At 64.9% G+C, this 21,704-nt stretch overlaps 1 protein-coding gene across 1 annotated transcript in view; it reads right to left on the reverse strand.

Moving 5' to 3' along the window:
• Positions 1-5,456: 5,456 nt before the first annotated feature.
• Positions 5,457-21,704, reverse strand: part of MEGF6 (multiple EGF like domains 6) — a 97,304-nt gene continuing 81,056 nt past the window's right edge. The window contains exons 13-37 of the mRNA XM_060027015.2: positions 21,387-21,518; positions 20,523-20,651; positions 18,760-18,888; positions 18,016-18,150; positions 17,806-17,940; positions 15,564-15,689; positions 14,895-15,026; positions 14,640-14,768; positions 14,381-14,512; positions 13,694-13,822; positions 13,476-13,604; positions 13,160-13,288; positions 12,669-12,797; positions 12,252-12,380; positions 11,732-11,860; positions 11,432-11,563; positions 11,199-11,327; positions 10,519-10,647; positions 9,388-9,516; positions 8,980-9,108; positions 8,618-8,746; positions 8,402-8,530; positions 7,706-7,834; positions 6,298-6,345; positions 5,457-5,975 (exon numbers count right to left, since the gene is read on the reverse strand). Coding sequence (XP_059882998.1) covers positions 5,914-5,975; positions 6,298-6,345; positions 7,706-7,834; positions 8,402-8,530; positions 8,618-8,746; positions 8,980-9,108; positions 9,388-9,516; positions 10,519-10,647; positions 11,199-11,327; positions 11,432-11,563; positions 11,732-11,860; positions 12,252-12,380; positions 12,669-12,797; positions 13,160-13,288; positions 13,476-13,604; positions 13,694-13,822; positions 14,381-14,512; positions 14,640-14,768; positions 14,895-15,026; positions 15,564-15,689; positions 17,806-17,940; positions 18,016-18,150; positions 18,760-18,888; positions 20,523-20,651; positions 21,387-21,518 — 3,098 coding nt within the window. The 3' untranslated portion in view covers positions 5,457-5,913. The remainder of the gene's footprint in view (positions 5,976-6,297; positions 6,346-7,705; positions 7,835-8,401; positions 8,531-8,617; positions 8,747-8,979; positions 9,109-9,387; positions 9,517-10,518; positions 10,648-11,198; positions 11,328-11,431; positions 11,564-11,731; positions 11,861-12,251; positions 12,381-12,668; positions 12,798-13,159; positions 13,289-13,475; positions 13,605-13,693; positions 13,823-14,380; positions 14,513-14,639; positions 14,769-14,894; positions 15,027-15,563; positions 15,690-17,805; positions 17,941-18,015; positions 18,151-18,759; positions 18,889-20,522; positions 20,652-21,386; positions 21,519-21,704) is intronic.

The following is a 21,704-nucleotide window of genomic DNA, read 5'->3' on the forward strand; positions in this document are numbered from 1 at the left end:
GTGGAAATCTGGGGCCTGCATTTTCCCACCTGTGAGCTAAGTCCTGCTCTTTTCCTGGAGCTGCTGTGGGGCAAGCTGGTGACCAGGGTGAGGGGCAGGTGTGTGTTTGGTGTGTGTGTGTGCACGTGTGTGCGTGCCCTGGGCAGGAGCAGGTGGGCAGCATCGGTGTGTAAGCCCAGCTGCCTGCAGCCGGCCTATTCCTTCTCACCACTGACCCCTGACTCTCGGGGAGGGCAGGCCAGCCCACCGCCCTTCGGTTGCCAGGTACGTTTTCAGTTAATTGGAAAAGCCCTGGGTCAAGTCCTTGCTCTAGTCACCCGGGGTCAGCGACCTCAGCTCAGTTTTCTTCTGCAAAGTGGATGCAGGCCCTCTACCTCGGAGGCAGAGATTAAGAATGCTTAGCCTGGAGGAAGGACATCCCGGGACCCTGGGGAGGGGCCATCACTGGAGACGGGGCTGCTGGTGGCTGGGTCCACCTGGGGAGGCCCGGACCAGGCCAGCTCGGGACAAAAACCCTCCCAGCAGAATCGGGAAGCACAGGGCCCCAGCTGCGGTGAGGCCTGGAGGGGCCTGGAAGGGTGGGTTGTGGGCAGTGAGAGGAAAGCCCAGGTTCCCCCCAGCACCTGTGCCTGCTGGGGCCCCTCCGAGGGGCCTCTCTGCTCAGCTTGGGGTCCAGCCCCGCGGGCCCTGGTGTCATGATCCCATCATCATGACCCCCTCCCAGGGCAGGGCCAGCCGGGACCCTCCCCACCCCCAGCTGGAGGGTGCTCGGACCTGCCTCCTTGCCGAGCTGCTCCTCTTAGGACCACAGACGTCCTTGGTGTTGGTGCCTAGTGGCACTCCCCCTCCAGATAACAGAGGGTCCCATGTCACACCTGCTCCCCTGGGGAGGGGGCGACACCAGGAATGGACCTAGCCCGGCCCCTCCTGTTACAAAGTGGGGAGATAGAGGCCCAAGGGCCCTCTGCCTACTGGTGGGGTCAGCAGGTTTGCGGGGGGCCACTGAGGCTTCCTAGGACCCCAGCCGATTCCAGCAGAGCCTACGTCCAGATGGGGTCCAGTGGGAACGACACTGTGGTGTCCCAGCCCTTCCACAGGGGCCTCTCGCCTCGGGGCACCAGGGTGGATATGACTGTGGAACAGTGAGGAGTGGGGGCTTGCGCCCCTTCCCCAGAGCTGCCTGGGCACCTCAGTGCCCAGCCCCGAGGGGCAGTGGGCACCCTCCGCCCTCCCTGGAGAGGTGGGAGCACAAGGGGTGGCTCGCGGGAGCGCAGGGGCCAGGGGTAGGCGGTCACACAGCTAGACGGCCCCCCAGCCCTCTGTAGGGGGAGCATCAGGGGCCGAGCTGAGCTCATCACCCCAGGGCCTGGAGGCCCCCCTCCCATGTGCTCCATGTCCTTGTAAATCAGTTTCCCCTCCATGGAGCGGGGGACATAATTTACATAAAGGGCGCATGTTCCCATGACCTCGTTCTCACTGCACTCAACAAGAGTTTTAGGATCTCTCTGCACATCTGGCTGCTCCCAACCACTAGGGAACATCCCTGACGGGTCCCTCCTGCTGGGAGACCCCCCCAACCCGGCCCTGGCTGCCCTCTATCGCCCCTGGTGGCCGGCACAGGCACTGCGGCCCAGCCCTCGGCCTACACTGCATCCCTGGGACCCAACGGTGCCTGGCGGACCCCAATCCCCAGGCCTCACGTAGAGCCCTTGGACCGCCGTTTCTGCCCCTTGGGAGCAACGCTGTGCACCAGTGTTTGGACGTGCAGATCCCGCCTCTCCACCCACACCCCTGCGAGCCCTTGGGTTTCGGTGAACCCCACTCACCTCCTCCCGGCTCTCTGTTGTCAGCACTCCTGACATTGGGCCCCAAACCGCGCCCCCCCAGTTGTCACCCATCTACCCCGTCACTGGAACCAAGTCCGTTTGAGGGCTGGCCGGGGCCGGCATCCTCACTTTCTGGCCCTTAAGATCTGAAACTGTGAAGGGCTTCACCCATCTTCTCGCGAGATAATTCCGGTATTTCCGGGGTTTGTTGCCACGCTGAACAGGATCTTATTCCGTATTCTGTTTTCTAGTGGGTCATTGGCAGTATTTTAGAACTACAGATTTTTATAGGTTTTATACATCTCCTATCATCGATACGACTTTATGGCCCACTTTGCCAAATTCTTATGATTGTGCTAATCTGTCTCTGGCCCTCTCAGCTTTCCTAAAGCGACAGGCTGGTCTGTCCCTTCCCCGCAGGTCTGAACACCTCTCACTTCTTTTGCTCACCTGATGGTATGGCCTGGGGTCCTCCAAGCTCTGCTGGGGTCAGGAGGAGTGAGTGACGACCTGATTCTCCATCTTTAAGGGAATTTGTTCATTCTTCCCACGAAGTTTACAGGGCCCAACCCAGGTCCTGTCCAGGTGGCCCAGCATGACGCAAGCCGAGCCCATGCCCCCAGTTCTAATGTGGAAGGACGGCCAGAAATAGGACGGCTGTCACATCAGGGCTGAGGAGACCAGCAACGCGGGGGAGGGGAGGCAGGAGCCCAGGTCGGGGGGCGAGGAGGCCTGGGCCGCTTGCTGGAATCCATCACTTTCCCTGCCCAACTAGTACATTCTTAGCACATGACCATTGCCAAGAAAGCGCCTTTCTGTACCCAGTTTCCCAAGCACTTACATCCGAAAGAGAGCTGAACTTTATCGAATGCTGTTTCTCCTTCTAGCAAGACCATCGTGATTTTTCACGTCACCCAAACACATGGACACATTTTCTGATGTTAAACTGTCCTCTCATTTTAATCAGGTCCAAGTCCCATTGGATCAAGTGGGTTTTTTCTAAATATTTTTGAGACGCCGGCATATGTTACTCAGGCTTTCTGCATACATGTTGTGAGTCTGTAATTTTCTTTTCTCGTACTGCCCTCACCTGGTTGTAGAACCCAGTTGGGACTGGCCTCCTGAAATGAGTCGCGTTTCCTCTACTTAATGTTTCTGGAACATCTCACATCAGACAAGTTCCCGTGTCTTGGAAGTCTGGCCCAGCCCCCTTTACTGACACCTGTCCCAGGTGTTCCTGGTGACAGAGGGGGAGGTGGAGCTGTGACTACTGTTTGCATTTACTTGTTACTAGTTTATTCACATTTTTATTTCTACTTACACTGATCCTGGCATTTTATACTTTCCCAAAACATATCCATTTTTCTAAGTGTTCAAAGTTACTAGTACATAGCTGTTCCTAATACTCTCTTTTGTGTCTTATTCTCTGTGTCTGTAGTTAACCCTCCCGTCTTCTGTATTGTTTTTTCTTGCTTCATGTTTAAAAAAATCATCAATCTTATTAGAATATTCTTCTTTATTACTCTTCAAAGACGGAATTTTAGGTTTGTTAAATGTTCCGTTATTCTCCATTCGCTGAGTGTGACGTTCATAGACTTAAACATAGATGTATACATATGTGAATAGAAATAAATGAATATAGGCATAGCTATACACAGCATGTGTGTAAAGGTGATTAAAACATTATCACTGCTGTGTCTTGCTTTTGTATTGGCTTTTATATTAAAATCACCAGTTTAATCATTTCCGCCTGTTACACCCCCCACAGCTTCACGAATCTGAGCCCCGACTGCCGGTGCATGGATGTGCGTATGTTTACATGCAGGCATGTACGATGCTTTTCACCCTGAAACAACAAAACTCACGGCCCGGCTTTCTTTCTGTTTACTTTGTACGCTTATACTTCTGTCCTTCCAGGAATGTCTTCCGTAAACAAAATGCGGTTGAAGCATGTTTAATGCAGTCTAGGAATCTGATCTGTGATCATCTGTAACAACTTCAATCAGGCTTTAATCTGCTTCCTTATCCTGCTGGACTCTTCCTTCCTTCCTGCCTTCCCCTGGAGAGGTGAAATTCCCTCCCATCTGAAAGTTAAACATCCTGCCAGCATTTTTGCGGAGGTCACAGTTTCTTATTCAGCTCCAAGTGCACTAGAGTTTCGCTTCCTTTTATCCGTGTCTTTCTCTTCCCCACCTGCCTCAGCTCCCACCTCACCTGGCTTCCGCTGTGATTCTCTTAATCACTAGGTCATATGGGAAATGCAGTGACTACCTCACACTTTCCCTTCTTGCTGGGAAACTTCTCTGAGTGTATTTTCACGTCTGGTTCTCGCGCGGTGCCCACCGAGGCCCTGGACACCTGAGAATAAACATCCACTTTGCTCCTCAGTGACAGTTTAGCAGGACACATGGTTCAAGGCCGTGAAATTCAAATTTCGACATCTCCCCTTCAACGTTTTGAAATCAACATCATCGTCTTCTCGCTTTCAGTGTTTCTGCTGTGGAGTCAGATGTCACTCTTGACTCCTGTTTATTTTTTCTGGGCATTGTAGCATTTCTCCTTGCCACTACTACTCTTTAAGTCCTTTGGACGAGGGCTTTTTTATTTTATTTGCACTTTGAGTGCTTTCCATCTGAGACCATCCAGCTTTGCACCTGAGAACTTGCTACTTTGTGTCAATGGGTTTTACCTTCTTTTTCTAGGACTTCAGACACACGGGTGTTAACACTTCCCTTGGCCATTTCTACCAATCTCTCCTTTGTATCTTCTCTGTCTCAGCCTCCATGCTGCCTCCTGGGAGTGTCCTGAGCTGGAGAACCCACTATTCAGCCTGATTCCTGCCACCCTCCCTCCGACTGCAGCGCCCACACGCTCCCGCTCAGTCCTGCCCCTGGTCCCTCTTGGCCTCTGCTTCTTCCTGCACCACGGTACCACCACCATCCCCAACCCCTTCCAGGTATGGACTATATTCATGTCCCTCAGAGTCTTAACACGGTGGCCCGTTAATTCGGTTTCCTCTGCTACTGGCTGTTCACTAGTCGTCTAAGGGGACAGGGCTTTCTAGAACCCACCCTATTTTGCCCCATGAGATCCTTCGCCCTTAGAGGCATCAGCTACCTGGGCTGGTGCTGGAGGGGAGGGGGAGGGGGCTACAGCCCAGACCTAAGTGTCCGGCGTGACAATCTGGGTCCAGCCCTCTCCATTGGCTCTACCCTAAAGATAGGGCCAGGGTAGGAGTAGGGGGGCACCCAGGCTGCCCCCAACAGCACCCCTGGCCTCCTCCCCTCGGGGCCATGCTGCCCCCACGCAGGCTCTAGGACTCAGCGCTTCCTCGGTCTCGGGGCACCACGCCCCTCTAGAGCACCGGGAACTGGGATAAAACCCAACTTTGCTTGTGTGGCACCCCGGTCCCCAGGGGGCACAGGGGCCAAGCGGGCCTCTGCGGTCAGGCGCGTTCATGGCGGCAGGCCCAGGAGGCCACCCCGCGGCGCCCACACGAAGCAGTGAACACAAGGCCTTGAGGAAGTGGCTGCTCCTTTCTTAACTTACTGGGTTTCACATGGTACCGAAGCGCCCACCCAGAGGCCCCTCAGGGTCCCGCAGTCCCGAGTCAGGGCTTCCCGGGCTGGGCAGGAGGCGGGCAGCCCTCCAGCGCCCAGGGGTGCAGTGGGCATGTCTGGCTGCCCATAAATACCTTTCCATAAATACGGCCCAGCTGTTTCCAGGTAAACAGGCTGAGCTGCAGCAGTCCCCGGGCCTAGCACCAGAAGAACCTGCTCCGAGGGCAGGGGCCCCACGCCCGCACCTGCACCCACACCTGCCCGCAGTCCCGCCCCAGGGCGCCGGCCGGGGGCTGCCTCCACACTGTGGCCCCGCGCCGGTGCCCCGGTGCTGCAGAGCGCGGCTGGGCAGGGCCTCCCTCCTCGTGGCCAGACGATCCTTGCAGCTGCACGACTGTCCCCAGGCCTCGGAGACAAGGGCGGGGCAGGAGTCCCGGCCCCCGGCGTCCCTCCTCCGTGGTCACCAAGGCCCCTGGGTCCTCTCAGCGGCCCCTGGGAGACAGGCCTCAGCGGGCGCTGCCCCTGAGCTACTGCTTCTCTGCGCTGCTGCTGCTGAGACCGGGGCGGTGGGAGGCTGACTGTGAAGCCACTGAAGGGGCAGGAGACGAGCAGGTCACCCCGGGGCAGGGGCAGACTCTCCACGTTTTCAGAGCTCTGGGCTCAGGACTCCCCTCCTGTCCTTCCAGCCCCAGCCCGACAGAGGGGGGCAGCCCAGCCGCTCCTCCCCAGCTGCCCCCGACGCCTCATCTCTGCGGCCCAGATTCTGGAATGCCCACCACCCAGTGGGGCCCAGATCACACGCGAGTGCCCGATTCTCACCCCTCCTCTGGCCTCAGTCTGCTGGTAACGAACACGCGATGCCACCAAATGCCACCCTCCTGGCAAAGTGGGGATGCCCCCGGCCCCCTTACCTGGGCCCTGGGCTGTGGATGGGGTCTCGGGGAACTGGGAGGGCCCACCTGAAGGCAGACAGACACGCTACTGCCCCATCCTTTGCTGGGCAACAGAAACGGGGCAGCGAGGCCTGCAGGGACCCCCACTCCCACCCTGCAGGGCCTCTCCCCACCTCACTCCTATGCAAATGATGGGGCTCTCCCGTTCCCCAAAGGCAAGTTCCCAGCCCTGCCTGCTGGAAGAGGGGCCGGAAGGTGGGACTTCGGGCTGGATGGGGAGGAACTAAGCAGGGTCCACTCCAGGACAGAGGGCAGCGAGGCCCTGCCTGTCCTCCTTCCCAGCAGGGCTCTGCTCAAGCAGACGGGGCCTCAGGCAGCTGAACCCCCAGCTCCTGACCCTCGCTGAAGGTCAAGGCCGCCCAGGACGCCTGCGGCGCAGTACCATACCTGACCACCAGGTGCCGCCATGGACAGCGTTCATCCCAGCACCAGCCCCCCAGGTTCTGCCTCCACCTGCCCCACCCCACCCCTCTGCAGGAGGTGGGATCCTTCCCCTAAAGGTGCTTAACAGTTTGGGGCCAGGGCTGCCTCGACGAGGCTCCAGAAGATGCACACACAGTATGAAGACCACGGCTGGGGCCCCCAAACCAAGGAGCCCAGACTGGAATCCCCGCTCACAGCCTGGCTCCCCCTTCGCCCCATCGCAGGGCCTGCCGGCACAGGCCCCAAGCCAGCCTCTGCTCTCGCTTGGCAGACACGGCCTCTCGGTGCTGCCTCTTCCCAGGAGCAGGCTGGGCCTGGGGGAGGGGACCGGGACACCAGAGGAGCACAGCTGGCCGGAGGGGCAGGGCACCCCGAGCTCTGCCTGCAGGCAGCACATTCCCCCAGAGGCTCAGGGGGCTGAGAGGCCACGGTGTCATCACGGCACCTTCCCCGACCCTGCCCGTGGGTGCAAACAGGAACACGAATGCACTGGAGCACAGGCATGCCGTGAAGCACACGTGCGCATGGGAGTACACACACACTGGGACGCACGCAGGTGCTAGCGTGCACAGACGGGAGCACACGCCTGTGCTACTGCACACGCATGCACGGGCGCACCGTCGTGCCCTGGTTCACACACACACAGGGCGAGGAAGGGGTGGGGCGGTGGGCTGGGTCTGCGCCCACCCACGCTGGATCACCCAGCCCTGCCCGTGGGGTCTCCGCCCTCTGCAGTTTGAGCCCACCCCAGCCGCTGTCTGGGCCTGGAGCCAGCAGGGCACTGCTGGCTGGCCCACGGCCGAGTCCGGCCCCGTGGTCCAAGGGCTGGAAGGTTCACACTTGGCCGTCAGAGGCCTGCAGATACCACGGGCGCCGCGCTGGGTTGGTGACCTTTGGCCCAGCCAGCAGAGAGTCGTCCCTCTCTCCCCCGAGCCTGACTCACCCTGCTGGCACATGGGCCCCATGTAGCCGTCCACGCAGTGGCACTGCCCAGTGACAGCGTCGCAGTCAGCCCCACCCCCGCAGGAGCAGCGCAAGGCACAGCCTGGCCCGAAGAAGCCGCTTCTGCAGCCTGAGGGCACAAGACACGGGAGAGCCGGGCCTGAGTGCCACTCCCGTCTGCCTGCGGCAGAGACCCTGTGGGGGATGTGCGGGAGCAAGGACCTCGGGCCTCAGCTTCCCCGTCCTGCAGGAGCTCTCACATGGGAAAGCGCAGAGCACCAGGCACCGGCCCAGGATCACTGCCCCGCCTTCCCGCCCAGCCCCCGGCTGGCAAAGGGGAGCTGGCGGTCAGGGATGCTCCCTCCAGGGCGAGACGGCCAAGAGCCACGAGGACGTGTGTGGAGCCCCCAGGGCCGGCGCCTCCTCCCGGGCACGTCTGGGAGGCTGGCACGTTTCCTTCCCACCTAACTGGGCCCACGCCCAAGGGAGAGGCTAACCGGGGACTCAGGTGGGGGCCAGAAGGTGGGACTGGCCTTGACAACCCAAGCAGGAGCTCCGTGCTGGGGCCCCTGCAGAGGGAAGGGTTGGGCACGGTGCCCAGGCCACACGTGGCACAGGTGGGGCTCCTTCAACACGGTCAAAAACACTGACAGAGACCCGCGCCCATGCCCCCCACCAAGCGGGACCCCAGACTCACCCAGGTCACAGGTGGCCCCCATGAGCCCCGGGGGGCATAGGCAGTGGCCGGTGACAGGGTCGCAGGGCACCCCATCCTCGCAGTCACACTGCTGGTTGCAGCCTTCTCCAAATGAGCCCGGCTCACACCCTGGTGGGGGCAGTGGGCTTAGCATCACCTGTCCCGTACCCGGGGGTGAGGGACCGGATGGAGAACGTGGGCGCACGGACCACTCACCCTTCTCGCAGAACTGGCCGCGGAAGCCAGCAGGGCAGAGGCACCTGCCACTGACGGGGTCGCAGGGGGCGCCGTGCTGACACTCGCACGTCCCCCGGCAGCCAGCCCCGTGGAAGCCAGCGGGACAGGCTGAGGGAGACCCGGGTTGGAGCTCCTGACTCAGTTTGCCCAGAGTGAGCAAAGGACCGGGTCAGGGGCCCAGCTCCCCTGTCCTCCCACCCAGGCCCGGCCCTGAGCCGGGACCTCTGGCCCGGGAGCCCCACCGAAGCTGGGGTCAGGCCTCATCTCATCGGGCCCCCGCGGGGAGTGACACGGAAAGCGGAGGAGCGGATGCCGGGACAGGGGCCGACCCCACAACTCACGGTGCTCGCAGGCCTGGCCGTAGAAGCCGGGGCCGCAGTGGCAGGCGCCCGACGAGGGCTCACAGGTGCCGTGGTTGCGGCAGGAGCATTCCAGGCGGCAGGCAGCACCGTAGCGCCCGGCGGGGCAGGCTGGGGAGGGGGCCGGCAGGTCAGCCTCCTGCCACGGGAGAGCAGGGGGCACGCGGCTGGCCCCTGGGCACTAGCCTGATCCGCGGAGCCTGGCAGCCTCGCCCGGCCCTACAGCAACCTGCGGCCCCCGCAAACGCCCTCGAGCTATGGCCCCCCTCGGGAGCCTAGGGCCCCCACCCTGCCACCACCACACCGGGTACGGCCTCGCTCCCCTGCAGGTACCACCCCTGCAGCTCACACGGCGATGTGGCCCCCAGGCTGTCCCGGACAGACACTCACCCAGCTCACAGTGCAGCCCGGTCCAGCCCAGGCCGCAGGAGCAGCTGCCGCTGGCGGCGTGGCACAGGCCCCCGTTCCTGCAGGAGCACATGTGCTCACAGTTCACACCAAACCGGTTCTGGGGGCAACCTGGGGACAGTCGGGCACTGCTCAGAGCTCTGGCCCAGGGACGCAACCCCCAGATCTGACAGTCATTCAACAAACACTCCCCGGGCCTCTCAGAACCAGTCCCTACCCCCTGGGCACACACGCACCAGGAAACAACACCAACCACATCCCGCCCGTCCATCCATCCTCCGCAGATGCCGGGCCTGGTCGGCGCTGAGGATAACACAGGACGAAAGGGACCAGGGCCCGCCAGGGGCTGTGAGTGCCTGCCCAGCTGGCGGGAAGGGGTTAGGGAAGTCTTCCTGGAGGTGGCAGCACAGAGGAGGCTGGGCAACCCTGCACTCCAGGTGGCCCCTGTTCACACGCTGATTGACCCATGGCTACCGTTCTTCCCTGCGGGCCTCGGGGAGTGTGACCGGCCCCTTGACGAGGACCAGAGGGCGGCAGGGGGCTCAGACCTACCAGGGTGCGGGGCCAGGCCAAGCAGGGCCTTGAGGACCGTGCATGCCATCGTAAGCATGAGCCCCACCACAGTCCCCAGGGACTGCCCCAGCTCCCCACCACGGGCTGGGCTCCAGGCCTCCCTCTCTGTGGGGTCCCTGGCCACTGGGCCCGGTAGAAAGGCCAGAGGGACCCCAACCCAAGAGGACATCAGCCAGAAGGCTGGCTCCGTCCTCAGACGAAACAGCCGCCTGACCCCTCCTGCTGGGGGGGGCTCTGGGTCAGAACGGGTTCATCCCCCACTGGCCACAGGGAACTGGACAGGTCACTTGATGGCCTGAGCCTTGGAGTCACAGGTCAAGACAAGGCGTGGGATGCTATTGGATGACCCAATGACCCGAGTGGACGCTGCTGTCAACACAAGCTAGACCCTCACTTATCCTCAGGGCACTTGGGGGATTAATGGCGAGGACCCAGTTCTCCGCCAGTGACCCCAGGGCTTCACCCCATCACCCTCCCCCCCGAGGCTGAGAGAGTGATACCCATGAAGTATCCAAGGCAGCAGGGGGAGCAGGCTCTCACCGTGCTCACAGTGGACGCCGGTCCTCCCGGGGGGGCAGGAACAGGTGCCGGTCACGGGGTCACAAGCCGCCCCCTGCCCACAACTGCACACGTGGGCACAGCGGGGGCCAAAGCGGCCGTGTGGACAGGCTGCCAGGAGGAAATGGGAGGGTGGCCACTCCAGGCAGGATCCCCCCTCTCTCTGCCATGTCAACCTGGGACAGGGCGGGATGGGCCAGGGAAGGCGGGGTGGGGAGACTCCCTTGTCTGCCCAGATGCGGCGGGGCTGCCTGCTGCCACGCCCCCTGCCTGCTGGCTCTGCTGGGGGCCGGCCTGCGCTGCGTTTCGCGTGACTCACGGCGGCCCCCCGCCCACCCCGCTAGCCCAGCCAGGATTCCAGATGATTGGAAAGGCCCCACCTGGCTCAGGGAAAGGCCATTCTCTCGGCAGCATGCCCAGCTGGCCTCTGCACGGCCCCTGGTGGACACGGCCTGAGCCGGGGCACAGCACACGGCCAGGCAGAGCTGGCGGCAGGGATGCTTTGGTCACATGGAACCCCCAGCTCAGCCCGGCCTGCGGCCAGGCCCCGGGGGGCGGGCCCAAGAAGGGGGTGGTCAGGGGCTGTCCTCCCCGCAGGCTGGCTAACCCTAACCACCGAGGCGCAGGGAGGAGCTGCCCCTGCCCTCACCCTGGCCACTCACCGAGGCTGCAGTCCGTTCCGAGGAACCCAGGTGGGCAGTGGCAGGCCCCTGTGGCCGCGTCACAGGAGCCCCCGTTGAGACACCCACACAGCTGCTCACAGCTGGGCCCGAACCGCCCGGGCGGGCACCCTGCAGGGGAGGGGCCAGCTGCCAGGGGCCAGGGGGCTCACAAAGCCCCTGACCTCCCACGTCATCCTTCCCGAGGGCCCAGCGGGCAGCATGGGCACACTCACGTTGCTGGCAGCCGGCACCGTGGTAGCCAGCGGCACACACGCAGGCCCCTGAGGCAGGGTGGCAGGCCTGGTCCTCGCCGGGACACTGACACTTCTGCCCACAGTTCTCCCCAAAGGCACCGGGCGGGCAGGCTGGGGTGAGGAGGCAGGAGGTCAGTGCCGGCCCTGCCTGGAGTGGGCATCCTCCCGGGAGTCGCCTCCCGGAGCCCCTCCTGGGGGTAGAGGTTTGGGGCCCAGCACAGGGGCACATGTGGCCTGAGCCACCCACTGCCCAAGGGCCCGCCCAGGTTGGTCACCTACCCTGCTCACAGCCGGGCCCAGTGAAGCCTGGGGGACAGTGACACTCTCCGGTGACGTGGTGGCAGGCAACGCCGGGTGGGCACTGGCAGCGCTGGGCACAGGCCTCTCCAAACCAGCCGGGCGTGCAGGCTGCAGGGAGGCATGGGCCCGGAGGGGTCGTCGTGTGAAGGGCCCAGCCCCACCCAGAGCACCAGCGGAGCTGGGGGCTCGCCATTCTCACACCGCAAGCCCCTCGATCCCGGCGGGCAGAGCCATGCCCTGGTGACGCGGTGGCAGGCGGCCCCCCCGCCGGCAGGCACAGTTCTCCTCTCACAGAGAACCCGAACGCACCCTTGGGACAGGCTGCGGGGAAAGAGGCGGGCGGGCTGCTCTGGGCGGCTCCCTGGACAGAGGCGGGGAGGCCCCGGGAGCTCAGCCCACAGCCCTGCCCCCTACCTGTCCGTTGCCCACCCCGGGGAGGCCTCCACACCCTGGCGTGAGCCGAGGCCACACCGGAGGGGCCCTAACCCGCCCCACTCACGGCTCTGGCACTCATCCCCGGTCCAGCCGGCCGGACAGCGGCAGTGGCCTGTGTGCCGGTCACAGAGGCCGCCGTGGAGGCACCCGCAGACGTGCTGGCAGCCGGCTCCGGAGAACCCCGGGGGGCACTCTGCAGAGGCTGGGGCAGGGGAGGGGACCGGTGAGGGTCCAGCCCCTGGGGCCCAGGACACCCCCGCCCGCCCCTGCTTCCCGCACCCAGAGCCTCGGATCCCGTGTCCTTGGGAGGGAGGGGTGCCCAGCGGGCTGGTGACACTGCAGGCCACACCCCAGGACCCTGACCCCCAACTCCAGGCAGCCACAGGGGCAGGGGCTGCACCGAGGCACGCCGGGGCGCTGGCCCTGGGTTCCAGACCCCAGGGTCCCTCCTTCCTCCTCCGCCCGCCTGCCCGGCGCTCACCCTCCTCACAGGCCAGCCCAGCCCAGCCCTCGGGGCAGGTGCAGTGGCCTGAGACGGGGTCACAGGTGCCCCGGTTCAGGCAGAGGCAGGAGTGCTGGCAGTCCTTGCCGTAGAGGCCCGCGGGGCAGGCTGGGGAAAGAGAGAAGTGACCTGCAGCATCCCCGCCAGCCAGGCCGGGGGCCTGAACCCTCGGAGGGCCAGCCCACTGGACCTGCAGGCCCGCCCCAAAGGGCAGGGACCTAGGGCTGCCTCTAGGACAACCTGCTCCAGGGCTCCCCGGGCCCCGCTGCCCAGCCTCCGGGGGCTCAGGGCTGAAGGGTGTGGTCCTAAGCCTTCCTCCCCTGCCCCGGTGCCCCATGGCGGGGGCATGGCCCCCACCCTCCATTCCCAGTGAGCTGTGTGTCCACCTCGCGCCCGACACCGTGTGACCTTGCACGGCCCAGGGAGGGGCAAGCACGTTGCCTGACCCCAGACTCCTGGGCAGGGCTTACCCTGTAGGCAGGTGGGCCCCATCCAGCCAGGGCCACAGTGACACTGCCCGTGGACAGGATCACAGGAGGCCCCATTAAAGCAGGAGCAGGCCTGGCTGCAGTTGTGGCCGTACGTGTGGGCTGGGCAGGCTGCAGGAGAGAGGGGCGGTCAGGGGCCGGAGGGACGGACCCCGGGAGGGGCTGCAGCAGATGGTCCCGGGCTGCTGTGGTCCATCTGCCCCTCCCTCTGGCCTGGGCACCAGTCAGGGTGGCCACAGATAAGGACTGACCCTAACCCTAACGGGCAGCACCCAGGGCTGATGGGGGCCTCACGCACTCTGGGCACAGCGGGGACCCCGGCGGCCAGGAGGGCAGAGGCAGGAGCCGTTTACGGCGTCGCAGGGCACCCCGCTGCTGCAGTCACAGGCGCGGTGGCAGTCCACTCCGAAGAAGCCGGCAGGGCAGGCTGCAGGCAGGGGGCGGTGATGGGAGATGGCCAGGGGTCACGGGTCCCCACCCACACGCCCGGCCACCCCGGCCTGCGCCCTGGCTCACCGCGCTCACAGAAGGTTCCCCTCCAGCCGGCCGGGCAGGTGCAGGCCCCACTGACATGGTCACAGGCTGCCCCGTGCTCACACTGGCACTGCCGCCCACAGCCCGGCCCGAAGTAGCCCTGGGGACACCCTGAGACACCAGACCATCAGCTGGGGGGACGGTGAGCCTGACCTAATCCTCCCCAGGCCTCCACCACCACCGGGCCAGGGCCCGGGACTGTGGGGCGGGAGGAGCCCCTCCACACCCAAGGCCTCTGCACCCGTCCCCCAGGCAGGAACCGAGCCCCAAGCCCTGGGGAGGAGGGAGCCCCAGGCCCACCCAGACCCACCAACCCGGCCAGGGCAAGGCCCTCGTTCCTTAGCAGACACCTTCCTCCCCTCCTCCAGGTGCCAGGTGTCCTGTGGGGCGCAACCGGCCCCACCTCTCCCTGCTGCGCCAGGTGGGCCTTCTGTTGGGCCCAGGCAGGTGGGAGGGTGGAGCCTGGCCCAGGCTGGGGAGGGATGGGGGTGGGCTCAGGCAAGGAGACTCCCTGTTTGTCCAGGAACAGGAAGGCAGGACTAGGTCCCCGACACCTGGGCACGTGCACACGCGCGTATGCATGTGCATGTGGGGCCATGTGCGTGCGTGTGCGCGCGTGTGCGCGTGCGCGTGTGCATGTGCACGTGTGCGGGCGGGGCCGGGACTCACGCTGCTCGCACCGCAGGCCCACATAGCCGGCCTCACACAGACACAGGCCGCTGATGGCGTCGCAGCTCCCGTGGCCTGCGCTGCAGTTGCAGGTGTGGCTGCAGTCGGGGCCCCAGTGGCCGCTGTCACAGGCTGCAACAGGGGCCGGGTCACCCTGTGCAGGTGACCACAGCCACGATGGGGTCCAGGGCCCTCCCCGGGGCCTGGGCGGAGGCTTCCCCAGGGCAGGGCAGGGACGCTTGCACACCAGGCCGCCTACCTCTCTGGCAGCTGAGGCCGGTCCACCCTGGGGCGCAGCTGCAGTGGCCAGTCACCGGGTGGCAGAGCCCGTCGTTGACGCAGGAGCATCGCATCTGGCAGCTGGGCCCAAACCACCCTGCTGGGCAAGCTGCAGGGAGGGCAGGGTGAGCACACTGGGGACATGGACACGGGGGCAGGGGGACACGGGTACGGGACACAGGGGTGGGACACGGGGATCACAGGCGGGGCCGAGGTCGGGGCGGCGGGCACTCACTGTCCTGGCAGCGGCTGCCCGTGAAGCCGGGGCGGCACAGGCAGGCTCCGGTCTCAGGCTCACAGGAGGCACCGTGCTCGCACACCGGACAGATCTCCTGGCAGCCGAGCCCCCAGCGACCCTCAGGACAATCTAGCCCCACCACAGCCAGTCAGTCTCCCCTGGGGCCTTGCTGGGCCCATCGGGGAGCAGGAACTTCTGTTCCCACCTGAGCTGTCCCGGAGGAGGGAGAGGGACAGGTCACGGGAACCCCCAGCCTCCTCATGGGTGGCAGGCTACAGGGCGTCCACCCCCAGAAAGGGAGCACCTGCCCTAGAATGGCTCAACAGGCAAAAGGGGGGCACCCAGAGTGAACAGGTGTCTAGAGGACAAGCCACAGGCCCGGGGAGGGCTGGGGGCCGCTGGTCAACCTGTCTCCACAGCTGACAGTTCCTAGCGTGTGCACCCTCTGTGGGCATGGCCGCAGGGCGGCCACAGATGCCCACGTCCAGACCCAAGGCTGGTTGGTGTGAGCTCTCGCAGTTGCTGTGGACTGGCCTGGGGTCTGCAGGGCTCCAGGGCTGAGGCCAGGGCTCCCCAAACACAGCTCAGTGCTGGGGTCCCCAAACACAGCCAGGAGTCATGCAGCCCAGGGCGGTTAGGAGAGCCTGGGACAAGGCTGCCACTCACCTGCCCCACAGTCAGCCCCGGTCCTCCCAGGAGGGCACAGGCACCGCCCCGTGACCAGGTCGCAGGGGGCGCCCTTGCAGGAGCAGGAGCCTGAGCAGTTCCTGCCGAACGTCCCGGCCGGGCACTCTGCGGGGGAGGGCGGGGGGCCTCAGCCACCACCACGGGGAGCTGCCGTCCTCCCCTTGCGGCCCCGCCCCGCCCCGGGCACCCGCCCCGGCACCTGCCCCCTGCCCCAGCAGCGTTGCTGGACACAGCTGCGGTCCCCTGGGTGACGAGGGCGGTCACGGGAGCGGGCAGGAGACGGGGGACATGGAGCAGGACGAGGAGGGGCCTGCTTGGGCTGACCCTCCTTGGGGAGTGGTGGTGAGGGGCAGCCTGGAGACCACAGGCCAGCAGGGCTCGGGGGGCGGGCAGTCAGGACCCTGGAGAGCGGGCGCAGGGCTGGCTCTGCCTTCCTCTCACTTTGGTGCACCCTGGGGACCCCCTGCTGGTCACCCCCGTGTTCAGGAATGAGAGCGGCCAGGCGGCTCCGGGCCCACAGCAGGGCTTCGGGAAAGAATGCAGGGGCCTCGGAGCCTCGCCCCACCCGTGAGGGCTGCAGTGGCCGTTCTGGTGGCCTTGCAGGGCGCCGCGCCAGACCTCACACCTGCCCTGGCTGGGGAGGCAACGCGGTGGAGGGAGGGCCCTGCCAGCCCCAGCACCGTGTGGCTGCCCCAGTGCTGCCGGAGGGAATGCTCCCAGCTCAGGAAGGCCAGCACGGACCTGGAGAGGGCGGGCTGAGGCACCCTCCACACCAAAGAATCAGAGCCCACCCCGCACCCAAACGCCCAGTGGGGCTGAGAACTGAGGACGCTCCCTGCCTGAGGGGCGTGGGGTGTCAGGGGGTGGGCGGGCGCCAGGCCTGGGGTCTCCCTGGGCCCCGAGATGGGCTCCGGACAAAGAACACACCTGGTGAACTGTTGCCGTGAGGGCCCATGGCGTGCGGGCACAGGCCCGCCCACTGGACCGCAGGTGCAGCGCAGGGCACTCACACAGGCACCCACGCAGTGCGGACCGGGGCGGGCAGGGAGGCCCAGCGCGGCGGATGGAGCTGTCCCGCCACCTAGGGGAGCCCCCGCTCCACTGACTGGGGGCAGACGCGTGTTTGGGGGTTAATACTTTCCAGACCTAACAGCAGCGGGGAGCCCGTCACTGCTGTAAAAATATGTGTGTCATTTCCTGTGGCTCATCCTTGGGGCCCTGGAGGCTTTATAAAGAAAAAAGGAAAAGGAAGACAAAGAAAACCAGCAGGGGAGGGCTGGGGTGAGGCCTTCCGTGTCCCAGCACACGGGCCGCCAGAGGGCAGGTGCAGGCAGGCCTGCCGCGTGCAGGAGTGCAGGGGGACACTGACCCCGGCTGGGGCTGCGCGGTGGCCCCCAGGTACAGGCAGGCCTGCCACGTGCGGGAGTGCAGGGGGACACTGACCCCCGGCTGGGGCTGCGCGGTGGCCCCCAGGCCACTTAGGGGCAGCTCTGGCTGAGGGGGACTCGAGCCGCTGCCCCGGTAGGGGTCACACCAGTCACACCGCAGGCCCCCTCGGCCCCCACCTGCCCGCCCGCTGACAGGTGAGGACAGTGTGCCAAGGGAGGTCCCAACCTCCCTGCACCCCGTCGGCGGCCACGGCAGCCCCACTGCTCAGAGCCAGGGCGCCCCCATGTAAACGAGGGGCCCCCAGCCTCCAGCCTTGCCCGTGCCTGGTGCCCACTCATGCCGCCCCCCGGCCCGGGCGTCCACGTGGAGGGCCTTTGGTCACCACCCGCGCCCCACACCGGCACCTCCGGCCCAGACTTCGCTCCGAGCCAACACCCTCGGGAGCAGCCTCTGTCCTGCTGGCTCAGACCCACCAGGAAGGAGCCCCTGGCCCAGCTTCCAGCACAAATCTCACTTAGTGTGTCCTGTGATAGAGTGAGTGGGCAGGTGAGGGAGGAAGGGGGCAATCTTGGAGAGGCACTGGCCCTTCTCCAGGCCTCCCTGCACGTGCGTGCACGCACACACACACACACACACGCACACACGCACACACACGAGTTCCCGCCCTCTCGGTGCACAGAGACAGGCAGACCTGTGGCTGAGTCACCGCCGCGTGACCAGGGTGGGGACATGGCAGGTCAAGATGCCACCAGGACCAGCACTTCTGGTGCCCGCAGCCCAGCACGGGCCAGATGACCTGCACCCCACCCGCACACCAGGGCTGGTTGCTCACCTTGGCTGCAGTCCTCCCCCTGGTAGCCGGCAGGACACTGCTTCCCACACTGGCCGCTGACGGGGTCACAGGCCACGCCCGGGGGGCAGGTGCACGCCTGCCGGCAGCCTGGCCCAAAGAAGCCCGGCTGGCACTCTGCAGGGGGAGAGGGAAGAGGGGTCTGCAGGGTTCGCCGGCCCTGAGGCCCTCCCTCCGCAGCTCTGCACTCACCATCCTGGCACCGCTCGCCCCCGAAGCCCGCCTTGCAGGCGCAGCTGCCGTCCCTCCTGTCACACGCGCGCGTGTTCCACTGCTCACACTGGCACTCCTCCGAGCAGCCCGGCCCGAAGGCCCACGGAGGGCAGGCTGCACCCCAGAACCAACCGTGAGGGGCCTGCCCCCTGCGAGCGCCCACCCTCCCCAGCCCAGGGTCTCCGGGACCCCACGCAGAGCCGCTGGTTTGTGCCCATTCCACAGATGACAAACAGGGTCTCAGAGAGGCACTTCCCAGCCAGGAAACGCGCAGGTCCTCACTGCCTCCCTCACACAATCCTTCTACAAAGAGCTGCTAGGATGAAGTCTGCTTGCTTTTAGCCAGCATCCCACCGCCCCTCCCATCCCAGGTGTCTATGGACGCAGAGAGGGGTGACCCCACCGGGGGCTCAGGACTTGCTGCCAGGAATGTCCTGGAGCTTCCGAGGGAGGCCTGCCCCTGCCCATGCTCAGCCCACGCACCAGCCTGGCTGGGGCCGGCACCGCCCACCCGGACAGGCACCCTGGCGGCCAGTGCAGTCCAGAGGACGTGGCTTTGAGCCCACAGACCCCACACCCCAGCCGGGGCACTTGCTGAGCCCCCGCAACCTCATCTGTAAACAGTGACCGTCCAACACAAGCTGGACCACGGGCAGGAAGCACCCGGCCCATGCTGTGGCCCCGCCCCCCGGCCACGGGCGGCCAGCGGGCAGTGGGACTCACCCAGGTGGCAGAAGCGGCCGTAGAGCCCCGGGTCGCAGAGGCAGGCCCCGTAGAGGCGGTGGCAGCGGCCCCGGTTGGCACAGTGACACTTCTTAGCGCAGTGCTTGCCGTAGAAGCCTCTGGGGCAGCCTGGGGGACGGGGAGCCTCTTGACTGCCCACCCGGACTTGGCCCCGCCCGAGGAGACGCTCCAAGGGGCCCCAGGACCAGCACAGGAGTCAGGAGAGACCTGGGCCCCCAGCAGCCTGAGGACCGTGCACCCCAGACAGGGAGGGTCCCGGGGGGTGGCGAGGGCATCACGAGGGCAGGGCAGCCACGAAGTGCACCCCGTGGATGCGGCCATCTGCCTGGCTGGCCCGTGCCCCTAGGGTCTGTGGCCTGGATGGCGGCCAGAGCGGGATGCCAAGCACGTCCCCAGCACACACTTGGGAGACGCTCAAAGAAAGCCCACCCTCCTCGTCTGACCGGCACCTGCAGCGTCCTGACGTCTGTCCCTCGGTGGTCACCTAGCCTGAACCTCTGGGCCTCACAGAGGGAAGGACACAGGCCCAAGCTCAGGGGGCCCAGGGCCAGGACAGGGCTCTGGCATTCCTTTCCAAAACGCTCCCCTCCAGCTCTGTCCTGCCCCCGTCCTGCCTACTGAAGGGCCTCAGGGAGCTGGGTGGTGACCCCAAGGCACGTCCACATCCTACCCACCAGGATCACCAGGTGGGGCCATCCTGCACTGTCGGAGCAGGCCTAACCCAACAAGTGTCCTTAGAAGAGAAAGGAGAGGGAGGCCGGAGACGAGAAGAGGAGGCCACGGGGAGACAGAGGCACAGACTGGGGGGAAGCAGCCACGAGCCCGGGGCACCTGGAGTCTAAGAGACTAGTACGGGGCCCCTGAGAATTGGGACGAACGTCCTCAAGCTCACCTGCACGGGCACACTTTACCCACAGGACCCCGACTGAGACCTGGTCTCCAGGAAGCCACACCACGTCATGAGCAGAAGCTCAGAAGCTCTAAAATGCAGACGCTTTATCTGCCGGCAGCCCCTTGGGTCCGTCAGGGCCCATCACACATACAGCGCCCAACAGGCAGTGGGCTCTCAGCCTCGGCAGAAGAGGGATGGCAGATCGCAGGGGAAGATGGGCAGGGACGCTAACCAAGCCGAGAAGGTGACCAGAGGGAGGGGGTGGAAAGCCCTGCCTGGCCGCCCCGGGGCTTAGAAACCTGCCCCGCAGAGTTCCCACGGGCAGGGGACAGGTCCACCGATTGCTGCCATCCGCTGCTAAGGCAGGAAGTCCTTGATATGTTAGCTACATCCGCCAGCAAAAGAAGCAGAAACTTAAAGTTCTGAAGACTTTAAGATGAGGCGTCAAGCCCCTGGGAAACTTATGCGGACTCTAGTTCCTCCAGAAATGTTGCAACTCCCAAGTTAAAAAGGATGGTAATGTCGTCCCGTGCAGCCGCAGCCCGGGCGTGCTCCCTTCTGCAAATCCCACCCAGCCATCATATAGCTCTCCTTGAATGCTTCCAGGAACAGGGAGCTCACTACCTCCCCGGGGACCCTGTTACAAAAGTGCTATTCTTCCAACAAGTCCTCACCACCTGCTATAGTCAGGCCCCAGGAGAATCATCAGATGTAGAAAATTCAATGCCTCTTCCACTGAAGGGTCTCATCCTTCCCCCAGAAGGAAGGAGACTAGGAGCTGAGAGGTAGTGCCCACCCCTCCCCTCCACCCAGAGGACAACCCTGGAGGCACAGGAGGGGCTGCACCCACCGTCCTCACAGCGGGCTCCACTGACACCCGGAGGGCAGCGGCAGGCCCCCGTCACAGGGTCGCAGGTCCCGCCGTTCTGACAGCTGCAGGAGAAGCTGCAGTTCTTCCCGAAGGTGTCTGGGGGACAAGCTGCAGGGGACACAGAGAAGCACAAGGGTCACTGGCCCGCAGGAGGACTCGGGGCCCAGAAGCCCCTCCAGAGACACTGAGACACCCTCCTGGGGGTCGAGCCACCCAGTTCAAAAGCAACTTCCCAGAGTAGCACCCGATGGCACTCGTGCTCCCTGCCCCTGCCCACGGGCACGGCAGACATCTCTAATCAATCGCCCCATCCTCTCCCTCTGAACTCCGACACGTCCACCTTCTCAACCAGCACTTTCAGAGTGGGTCACTGGCAGACCCTCAGACACGGTCACTACGGCCCTTGAGACTACTGGGGTCGCTGGAAGGGCGTGGACAGGCCCTGGACAGAGCCTGCGAAAGCAGCTTTCAAATGTGCTTTGGCTGCCAACTTGGTGCGTGGCCCGGGGAGGCGACCTCTCCCCTCTGGGACTCGGGCATGACTGGCCCACCCGCTCGCTGCTCTTTATGTCCTAGTTGTTGGCTTGTCCGGACCCCCATCCACCGTGACATCTGTGAGGGGCAGACAGCAGGCCCTGCTAGCCCCTGGGGTCTCCCAGCACCCAGAACAGGGCCTGGCAAGGAGCAGGAAGCCAAGAGACCCTGAATGAACGAGTGAACGAGTGAACGGATGGACCTGTGGAGCCCCTGCCCAGGGCCGGCAGGGAGGCGTAAACTGTGTGTGCTGCGCAGGACCTGGGGCTCAGGGGCCCCGCCCACACCCTGCTCTCACAGCAGTCTCACCTTCATTGCAGATAAGCCCGGTCCAGCCGTCGGGGCAGTCACAGCCACGCAGGCTGGGGAGGCAGGTCCCCCCGTTCCTGCAGTCAGCGCAGGTCAAGCTGCAATCTGGGCCAAAGGAATCGTCCAGGCAGACTGGGGGACACAGCGGGAGAGGGGCCTCAGAGCCTGGCCCCTGGCGCTGGACCCCGCCCAGCACCAGGCCGGAGAAGGGGCACAAGGGACGTCCTCAGGCTGTGAGGGCCCCACGTGGGCGAGCGGAGATGTGGGACCTAGATGGGGGGCCGGGAAGGGCTCTAAGCAGAGAGCTAGTGGCCCCAT

The sequence above is a fragment of the Delphinus delphis genome, chromosome 1 (genome assembly GCF_949987515.2).
Source record: "Delphinus delphis chromosome 1, mDelDel1.2, whole genome shotgun sequence".
NCBI lineage: Eukaryota > Metazoa > Chordata > Mammalia > Artiodactyla > Delphinidae > Delphinus > Delphinus delphis.